A 10841-nucleotide genomic window follows, 5' to 3' on the forward strand; every position below is an offset into this window, starting at 1 on the left:
TAAACATTTATCACCATTCCCACAAGGGAGAGCGTTGGGTAGTGCAAACAAACGCTGCCAGATAGGTTACAGGGTAAATTTGTTAGCTTTCTTCCCATCAGTTTGTTTTTTAGATATCCCCTTTAGCTGCTACACAGACAGGTGCTTGAGAAATTCGGATACAAGAAAATCATGTAAAGTAGCCACACGCAAGAGAAAATGCTTCAGTTCAACGTTTAAATTTACATATCTAAAAACAAACCTATTCTACCTATACTTGGAAATTAAAGGCAAATCTGTTTATGAGTTTCACGCCCTCCATAGTGTAACGACCACCAAGAACCGGTGAACTTGGCTTCTAGTCCTTTCCCATTCTCCACAGGTTGCCAAAGCTCTGCTTTGGGTGTCAGTTCCTCCCAAGTCAACGTCCTCTTTGCATTTGCTTTTTCTGTAGTCTCACTTTTTAAGATGTCACACCTCACCACTCCCTCTGAACTCTGCTCAAAATGGTCATTCTTGTGGCTACAGGCCTTGTAGAGCTCTGTGGTCCCCTAGGACTCCTGTTTTCAAAGTATTCTTGCCCCCTCCTAATCAGTCCACCTCCATATAACATGTCAAATGTAGAGAGTAGGTCTCTACTTCTTCCCAACGTCTCCTCCCTTTAGCGGTAACCTTGGCAAGGTGCTTTCTCTGGCCCCGTTTTTACATTTGCCAAATCAGCACAGGTGTCCAACACCACCTCTAAAGACTATTCAGATGGCAAAATGGAAGTACAATACACATGAAAGCAAATCTCGAATACAAAACTACAAATCATACTAGATCTTGTTCTAGCTTATTCAGTACTTATAAGCTTACTTCCTATGAAGAGTGAATGATTTCGTATTTACTTTGCTGCAGAGGACACGACTGTTTCCCCATTATTAAACCACTTTAGTCAAACGAACATCTTCAAAGTACATTGCAGATGTTCAAGTATTACAAAAAAATTAAATGTTTCACTTTTTGAAATTTTAAGATAACTTTGGAAGAACAAATGTGGAAAATCTTTAAATAAAATTTAAGCCAGGACTTCAATTGATCTGCTTCAAGAAATCGTTTCATAATTGAGATTTTATTGGTTGTTTTGAGGATCAGTACACAGACATTTCAATCTGTACACAATTCTTAACATACGTACCAAAAATCTAAAAAACCATGTAGTTGTGATTCTTTTCTAAATGGTTATTCCAGTGACTTTCCAGCTTAAAATTTGGAGGCAAATTTCCCTTAACAGGATATCAAGTACCAATATCTTCAAATGTTGACACCTGTTACATCGTTAAGTCCCACTAATTCACAATTTAATATCATATACACTACATATCGTAATTTTCAATCTTCTTTCACAGCACATTAACAAAGTTACTAGGAAAACTGGACTACCACGACCAAAGATGTTATAGAGTGCACAAAATTCTGACAGGGAGAGGCAAGATCAAGGAGTGGTTTTCTTTAGGAAACACTTCTACCAAAAATAACATGGGAATAGAAGTAATTAAAAATGTTCAAGACATATTAAATGCATGACCGACTCCAAATTGCCATTTAGTATGCTTTGTATTATAGGATATAAAAACTACCCCCATCTATGGAATGTTAAGCTGACACCCAAGACAATCAAAGCCTCCCATATTCAATATCCCACTATTTTCTGGTTGTACCAAAAAATAAACAACCAGCAAATGATTTCACCTCTTAAAAAAAAGCATTTACACTTAAAAAATGGGATGAGGCGGGATTCCCTCCTTCTTAAAAATGTTTCTAGAGCTACTAAAAAACTTGCATTTACAAAATAGTTGATAAAAATATTCCTCTGGATTGTACAAGAAGGGAGACAGGGACCACTGATAAGACATGGTATATGACATTAATCAGACTTGGCTTCTTTCTCTCCTGCTTCATCAGAGGCTGCACTCTGCAAATCAAAGAAAAAATAACCATCAAACATTTGATTTGTGTCATCGCTATGATCTTTGAGATCTTTAGCCTTTAACAATGTAAGCTTTACTTTATACAACTATTAGGTCTTAAAATTAGTTGATCCTCATTATTTGTAGAGTCTGTATTTGTAAATTCACCTACTTGCTAAAATTTTTAACCCCCACATCAATACTCATGGCACTTCCCAAGGTACCATGCAGACAGAGCAGCAAAAAATGTGAACGGCCCACCATGCACATTCCCAGCTGAGGTGGTTCTGCCTTCTTGTTTCAGTTCTAACACTGTGCACAAGCATCCTCGTTGCAGTCTATTTAGTGCCACACATTTCACGTTTTTTTGTTATGACGTTGACTAGACAAATGCAGTGTTGTCTAGTATTGCTAAGCGCAAGGTTGTGAAGTGCCTTATAGAGAAAATACGTACGTTGGATAGCTTCATTTAGGCACGAGTTACAGTGCTGTTTCTGTTGGCCCTGAGTTCAATGCTAATGTATCAACAACATATATTAAACAGGAACACACATAAAATAAGGTAATGTATTGATCAGTTGATGGAAATGTTGTCATCAGAATGATGTAGGAATCTAACCCTGGATTTCTCCTATGTGCAATTATTCAGGCAACCCTAGAGAACATTAACCATCAGCAACACTGAGCATCAACTGTAGTTTGATAACATGTATTAGAAGGTCAAATTCTTCCCTTATAACTGGGTTAGTAATGTCATCTTAATATCACATGATATTTAACGTGTGGTTAGAACTAGGAATTAAAAGACAATTGTGGGGCCGGCCCCGTGGCTTAGCGGTTAAGTGCGCGCGCTCCGCTGCTGGCGGCCCGGGTTCGGATCCCGGGCGCGCACTGACGCACCGCTTCTCCGACCATGCTGAGGCCGCGTCCCACACACAGCAACTAGAAGGATGTGCAACTATGACGTACAACTATCTACTGGGGCTTTGGGGGAAAAAATAAATAAATAAAATTAAAAAAAAAAAAGACAATTGTGAGGGGCCGGCCCCGTGGCGTAGCGGTTAAGTGCACGAACTCCGCTGCTGGCGGCCGGGGTTCAGATCCCAGGCACGCACTGATGCACCACTTGTCAGGCCATGCTGTGGTGGTGTCCCATATAAAGTGGAGGAAGATGGGCACAGATGTTAGCCCAGGACCAGCCGTCCTCAGCAAATTAGGAGGATTGGCATGAATGTTAGCTCAGGGCTGATCTTCCTCACAAAAAAAAAAAAAAAAGGAAAAAATGAGACTACAATATTTGTTTAAACAAAGTCCCAAGGTCATGTGAAAGAAAAAAGAAAGGTTATACCATTTGCTAAATCAAATCTTTTAAAAAATCCACACCAGGATTATCTTAACGAACCCTTGGTGGATCTGCTACTGATGAAATTCTAAATATATTAAAATTTCTTGTTCACTCACTTAAAAAAGAACCATTTACATATATATTTTCAAGTATGATCTAATTCATAAAATCTGTCTATTCACTTAGGGTTACTGTACAAAACTGTTCAACACTATCAACACTGTCTTATCTGCTACATTAAAGACATACAATTTATTATCTACTGTGCAGAGTCAAAATCAGCAACACACACACACTCCTGACCTCCTCGTTTTTAGTTTCTCCGTTTTCTGCAGGTAATTCTTCTTTAGTCTCCTGGTTAGTCACTTCGGCCTGTTTTCCCTTTGCTCCCCTTTTCCCTTTTGTTTGCACTTTTTTGTCTGAAGATTTATCCTATGACAGAGTAAGAGTATACTTTAAGTATAACCTTCACTTACTAACATTTTCTGACTTGCTATCGAGACAGCATCCACATAGTTGCAACGTTAATGCTATGTCACACGTCAGCCTGAGTTACGTGACACATCTGTACACGAGACACCTTAAGGTCCACCCCCAGTGATCAGGACAACCAAGTACGCTCAGGAGAACTGTGACAGTCCTTGCCTGTCAACCCTCATTAGACTTATGACTGCACCTAAAGCCTGAGCCATACTACTTCTCCATCACCCACTATTCTCCAAAGTTCCACGTGACAACAAATGAGGTGAAGAACAGTTGGAGGAATCTCTTCCCACTGTAACCCCACCCACTCCCACTTCTTTTAAGCATGAACAATAATCAAAATGTCAAATAACCACTCTCCTGATGAGACGTTTCCCCTCACAATAAGACCATTCACCTGGACAAAGCACCATGTTGTATGGTCAGGTTGACTATTCTGCTACAGTTAATCCCTTGATATCATATAATGAGTAGCTAAAAGGATCAATTTTGAGTTTATCGTTTTCATTTAGGTGTTTGAAGAATCTGAAAAGCACAGGTATTAGTATGACGATAAAAGAGGTTCAAAACTCAAGCCACTGTAATGCAATATAAAACAACATTTTTGGATACCGTCCATTAATGGGAAAGCAGAAGCCTAACAAATATTTCATGTTTATACCCTGTAAATAAAGAATGTAACAACAGCTAAATAAGTTTATAGTTGTGAGCTGTACAAAGACCCCTATCAGTACTGACCGCTACCTGAATTAAACGGCGATGAAGACGTGCAGGTGATCTCACAACTTCAATGCTAAGGGGGGAAAAATCAGTGCAATGTATTCTGTACCAACGGTGGCATTCCACACACAAAGACAGTATGACCACTACTAATAATTCAATAACTTTAAGATAAGTTATGTAAATAAACATATTTGGGACAACATTGTTACACATATTGCTACTATGAAGTGTCACAATCACTTCTGTAGTTAAAAACTGTTCGTTTGTAATCTGATTTCTTTAGATTTCTCACTGATTTCATAAGCACTATCACAATAACAAAAACACGTAAAATTTTAAAAGTGAAAACAATATGCAATAATAACCTGGACTGAAATAATACAAATTTAATAGCTGGAGAGCTAGATGAAACCAATCAACATGTTTTCCTGATCTATGTTTCAACCTTCAAAATATTTACTTCTAAGGAAATTATACAACTCAGAAGCACACACTTGGGTATACATGCTTTGAAAACAGTGTTTCTATCTTGTAAGATGGTAATCAATACACCAAAGGCTTTACCTTCTGTTTAAGGCTTTAAAATGGATCAAGTATGAAGACAAAGGTGTATTAGACAAACTCAAGGGAAAAAAAAGCACCCTCCCCTCCCCCAATCATTTTTCCTTTGGCAAAACTCAACTGACAGGTTTGTTCCTCAAGGAACAATGACCTGAAGACTTACCTGTTGGCCTCTCACTGAGGAAGAAAAATGTTGATTACACCTGATGTCCCAAACCCAACTGGAGATAAAATTTGAACCGTTTTCAAGGGGAAAAAAAAAAAAAAAAAAAAAATTTTAGGGCAGATCAAAACCAAGACAGAGGTACACACCAAAAAGAAGAAAAATTCCAAAGGGCAATAGCCATAATATTTCAGCCAACCTATTTATTAAGAAAAGTAAAAAATAAAAGAAAATAGATAATAGTACACTGTTCAAGCCAACATTTTGCAACAAGATCAGCTAATTTTTTGGGGCTTCATCAAGTTTCTGGAGTACTCTACTTTTTGGACAGAGAATTACTGCATTATCTCCTGCGGTGAGAAATTCTGGGGCCGGCCCTGTGGCGAAGTGGTCAAGTTCTCGCCCTCTGCTTCTGCCTCCGGGGGTTCACAGGTATAGATCTGGGACGAAGACCTAGCGCCACTTATCGAGCCATGCTGTGGTGGCGTCCCACATATAAAATAGAGGTAGATGGGCAGGCATGTTAGCCCAGGGCTAATCTTCCTCAAAAAGAAGAAAGAAAGTCTAAGCTGCTGTACCTATGCTGACATCTTCCTTGAACACTTTTTTTTAAAAAAAAGACCACAAAACAAAAATTCCTATTAAAGAAAAGTTAAGATTTTTACACTCAGCTCTGTACACTGTTTAAATAAATAAACGGAAAAAAACCCCCAACTTTGATTATGCAGTGCTAGGCTTCCACCTACACTTTTAGGAAAGAGATGACGGTGTTAATCAATGTTTTTGGAGGAGACTTCAAATAGCAAACTCTTAAGTTTTGAGTTAACAGAAATTAATCACACCATGAATTTAGCGCAAAGAACATGGAGCGCTCAACAGAGAGTAGTTTCAACGCTAGACCCCAAAACAAAGTTACAAATGATTTCCATTTATTTTGCTTTCCCAACTTAAGTTTTCACACCTACACATACCCAAGACTTTCATCCCAAAGACCTGTAACGCGAATAACGCAACCATAAATCTATTCCACAGCAACCAACACCACGCTATTTACAATTCACTCAAAATCTGTTAGGATAAACTGGTTTAGTGAACTCCCTTACACATAATTGCAAGTAAATGCTTTTAGAATAGCTGGTTACGTTCTCAGAGAACACAACTCTAGATGTACCCCCACACATAAGATATGACCCCTTACCTTGGCTTGTGGACTTGACCCGCCCAAGCTTGCACACAGCCCTTTCCTCCTGCCCTCAGTCCTAGCTTTGCGGTTATTGTCAAAAGACAATGTGCAGGTATACAATGATACAACGAGCGGACCAGCACAACCACAACGTACCCAACGCAAAGAATGGGTCTCCTTTGTAAGGTCAAGTTATTAACCTTTCTAGTCGTCTTAAGTTTCCTAAATTCTGAAGCAGCATTAACGTCTTACATTATATTCCCCTAAGCCAGGATGGCTATATCCATTATACTTTACCCAGATCACAAAAGAAACTGTTCACTTAAGTTATTAAGATATGAAACTTAAATATGTAAACAAGCAAATATGTAAATGAGGCAGTCTCGACTTTTCAAGAGTCTATGGTGTGACACCTAACTATTGATTGAGAGATTCAAAGTCAAGATCTTAGTCACTGAGAATGTCGCACGATCTCAGTCGCTGGCCATAGCTTTTGATGAGGGACAGTCACGGGTTAAGTGGCTCTGCAGCACTGGAGGACACCTCGGCCTCTGCAGGTAATCTGAAACCCACCTTTCCCGCCGCCTTTTTGGGCTTCGCTTCCACTTTTGCAGGAGCGGGTTTCTGAAAGGCAAAGGCGGCACTGAGTTTCTTCCCGGGGGCCGATCACGCGGAAAACACGGGTTACGGGGCGCGTTTACTTACAGCGGACAACCTGGCCGATCTCCTCTTGGGCTTTAGGAGAGAAAAGGAAAACGAGCGAGTGAGGGGTGCAGTCCCGAGCGGACCCACCCCGGGGAGAGGCGCGGGCTCTTACCTCCTCCCTGGCCGCGCCCTCGGCGGAGCTGACCTGCAAAAGGAAGCACACGGCCGAGTGGGCGCCGCCCGCAGACAAAGTGCCCGCGCGCCCCGCGCCCGCCCGCCCGCGAGAACAATGCCCGGCCGCGTGACGTCAGCGGCTTCCCGCCGCCGCGTTCGAATCTCCCACCCGGCTCCTCCGGCCGCCGAACGTTCCAGAACACAGCGCTCAGACCGCCGTGCGCGGGGCCCGCCGGCCCGCCCGCCGCAGGTCCCGGGGCGCCTCCCGGGCCCAGCGCCACCACGGGCGCGGCGGGGCCTGGGCCTCGCGGGGCGCCGCGGCAGGCCGGGGCGGCGGAGGGGGCGTGTGCGGGCCGCGGCCGCCGCTCACCTTCCTCTTGGGCATCGTGGCGGCGGGGCGGGCGCGTGCCGGGTGCCTGCGGGCCGCCGCGCGCCGAGAGCCTTCGCGAAACTGGGCTGCCTGGCCGCTACCGCTCCTCCCGCCGCCCGAGCTGCTGGGACCCGCGGCGGGGGCGGTGGGAGAACCGGATGGAACCGGATTGGAAGCCCGCCCCCTCCTCCCCCCGCGTCCCCCGGCCGCGGGCCCCCCCCTCCCCGCCGGCCGGGCCGCCCCCCGCCCCCGCCCCCGCCCATTGGCTGCGGGGCCCACCCCGCCGCGGCCCGCGCCCGGAATAGGTGAGGCGGGCCGTCACTCGACCACTACGCCCCGCCCCCGCTCTCGGCGCCCCCACCCCCTCCCGCCGTCTCGCGGGGCCCCAGACCCAGGCGAGGGGGGCGGGGCCCCAGAGGCCGCTCTCGCCTCACGGTAGTTTGTTTGAAGCCGAGCCGCAAAGTGCGGTCTGTGGGCCGATTGGCGGAGGCCCGCCACGTGACCCCACCCACAACCCTCCTGGACAGCTGGGCGCCTGCCAGCGCCCTTAAAGCCAAAAGGATTGAATCCCTGCACTCTAGGGTGACTTGGCAAGGAGCATTTATAGTTAGTCTCGTAGACTGAGAAGGGACAGACAGTGGATTGAAGTACAAGCCAATTTCTCCCACCTCAGTCGGCAAGACAGGCTATCTAAGGTCCCCGGTTTCGCAGGCCTCCGAGCCGTGGGCCCTAGTGCGCAGGCGCTGGAGGGGAGGGCGTGGGAAGGAAAGCGGGCGCGGGGTGCCACTGCGCAGGCGCGGGGCTTTGCGACGGCCCTGGACTGGTGGCTGGGTAGCGGCCGGGCTTGTCTGCTGGGTTGCTCCGGGTGTGCTCCTTTTGTGTAGCTTTCTTTAGGTTCGGTTCTTTGAGGGGCCAAGGGTGCAGGCAGGTCTCAGGAGCCTGGTGGGTTCTTGACTCCCGTCGCCTACCGTCCCCAGGACGTGTCCATTTGCAGACCCCCGGGGCGGCGATCCCTCCTGCTCTGAAGTGAAGCGGGAAGCACGCCCGCCCGGCTCCTGCCCGTTTTTGACCAGTTGCTCACCTAAGCACCTTTTTAAAGTGGAAGAAGGCTGGGAGTCAGAGCTGGGAAGCCCGGAACCAGTGAGATCACATGTCACCCTGTTTCTTTAACGAAGAAGAGAATTACGTTTAAAAGGCCGAATTGAGTTGAATTGCTATACAAAAAATTTTTCATCGGAAAGTCGTCAGCTGGAATTTTTGGAGAGGAAGAGACGCTGGAGTGCTTTGAGTCCGACAGATTGGAAACAGACCAAACGTCCATCATTTGAGAGACCCGGATAAACTATGGTACTTCCACATAGTGGAATACTGAGCTCCTGCAAAAAAAATGAGGCAGCTCTTTACCCAGGAAGTGAATTTTGAAAATCACTAGTCAGACTATGTAACTCTTGATTAATAATTCCAGTGCCTTCCCTTCTCACTCAAGAAAGTCTGAAGTCTTTAGAGTGGCTTATAAAGCCGTCTGCATTATAACCACTTCAACTATTTTCACCGCCGCTCACCGTTTCACCTTACCAACCTCTAACCGGCCGGGGACCCCTGCCTCAGGGGCTTGTCACCTACTGTTCCCTCTGCCTGGAATGTGCTACCTAGACCAGTGCTGCCTTTTCCCTCACCACCTTCAGGCCTTTTCACAAATGTCATCGTCGCAATGAGGCCTTTCCTGACCTTTCCATTTAAAATTGCAACCCCCCATCTCCATTCTCTGCCTCATTTCCTCCATAACATCTAGTGAATATATAGTTATATTGAGTATAAAGGTATACATTCATTGTATATCTCAGGAAGAATACACAAAAAAGTGGTACCAGTGGTTGCTTCTGGGGAGAGCAATTGGGGAAAGCAGGGTAATATTAAAATTTATCCTTTTTTCCCCCTCTTATCTGCAATAAAAAAAACAAAAACCATCAGAGAGTGGCCAAGTTTGTGGCACAAACCTGTACTGAGTGCCTATCCTGTGCCAGGCATTATGATAGGCCCTGGGGTAGAGAGACTGCGGCCAGGGCAAGTATCCCAAAGACTCGGGGTGGTAGTTTAGTGAGGAGAGAATGTATACAAATTGGCCTGGGAAGGGGAAGGGGAAGCCACAGGCAGGGGGCCCACACATTCCAAGGCCTGCAGACTTAGAAGGTGACAGCCCTCTAGCGCCTTCAAAGGGGCAGGGATGGAGACATACAGAATGGACAATGAGGATTAGAGAAAAGAGGCAGAAAAAAGAGGAAGGGCAGCATGCAAAAGGCATTTGATGCCAGGCTAAAGAGTTTGGCCATTTTCCAAGGAGTGGGAGACATTGCAAGGTCTTCATCAAGGGAATGACGTGCTGAGATCTGAGCTTACCTCATAAAGATCTTTCTCCCATGAGAACTAAAGATGCACTAGGCCAGAAGTGACAAGCTGGTGGCATACAGATTTTTTTTTTTTAAGTTGCTAACACAAGCACGTGGAGCAACCGGAACTCAGTAGGAAAACTGGCAGTGTCTCTTAAAGCTCAACAGACGCTTAAATCTATGACTCAGTAATTCCACTCCTAGAAATATACCCAACAAAAATGCTTACATCTGTTCACCAGAAGACATGAAGGAGAATATTTATAGCTGAACTATTTTTATAGGCCCAAACTGAGAGCAACTTTAAATGAAGCTCACAAGCACAATGTTGAGAGAAACATGCCAAACCCAAACGATACGTACTGTGTGATTCCATTCATACGATGTACGAAGTCACGCAAAATGAATCTAGTCTGTTAGAAGTCAGGATAGTGGTTCCTGGTTAGGGGTGGGGTGGGGAGCTAGTGACTGGAAGAGAGCAATGAGGACTTTAGGGAGCTGGTCACATTCTGTTTCCTGATCTGGGTGTTGATTGCACTGTCGTGTTCATTTTGTGAATATTAATTGAGCTGTGCACTTATGCATACATTTCTGGATACATATCATCAATAAAATTTTAAAGATTTTTTTTTTTTTGCCAACATGTCAAAATCGGAGGATTTCACATACAAATTCATCTCTTCAACTTCTCCTGGCCTCCTTTGTGCGTGCATTCCACGAGCTGCACTTGACCTTGTAACTTGTAAGGAGGCATCCTTTCTCCAGTTTGCCTGGGTGCCAGCCCTGCTGATTTATCTCACCTGCGTTTCCTGCCTGGCCTCTAAAGGCATTTGTTTGTGATGCTGTGTGTAAGCGTGGCTAATTAGAGACACTACC

General features: G+C 45.0%; 1 protein-coding gene across 1 annotated transcript; it reads right to left on the reverse strand.

The window, feature by feature from the left end:
* Nucleotides 1-1060: 1060 nt before the first annotated feature.
* Nucleotides 1061-7664, reverse strand: HMGN1 (high mobility group nucleosome binding domain 1). Its single transcript, XM_058523117.1, has 6 exons — nucleotides 7579-7664; nucleotides 7207-7239; nucleotides 7095-7124; nucleotides 6963-7013; nucleotides 3580-3708; nucleotides 1061-1936 (listed from the first exon to the last, which is right to left on the reverse strand). Exons 1-6 carry the CDS (start codon nucleotides 7591-7593, stop codon nucleotides 1889-1891), a joined length of 306 nt encoding a protein of 101 aa, XP_058379100.1. The 5' UTR covers nucleotides 7594-7664; the 3' UTR covers nucleotides 1061-1888.
* Between the last annotated feature and the right edge of the window lie 3177 nt (nucleotides 7665-10841).

Source organism: Diceros bicornis, chromosome 27, assembly GCF_020826845.1.
Source record: "Diceros bicornis minor isolate mBicDic1 chromosome 27, mDicBic1.mat.cur, whole genome shotgun sequence".
NCBI classification, from domain to species: domain Eukaryota; kingdom Metazoa; phylum Chordata; class Mammalia; order Perissodactyla; family Rhinocerotidae; genus Diceros; species Diceros bicornis.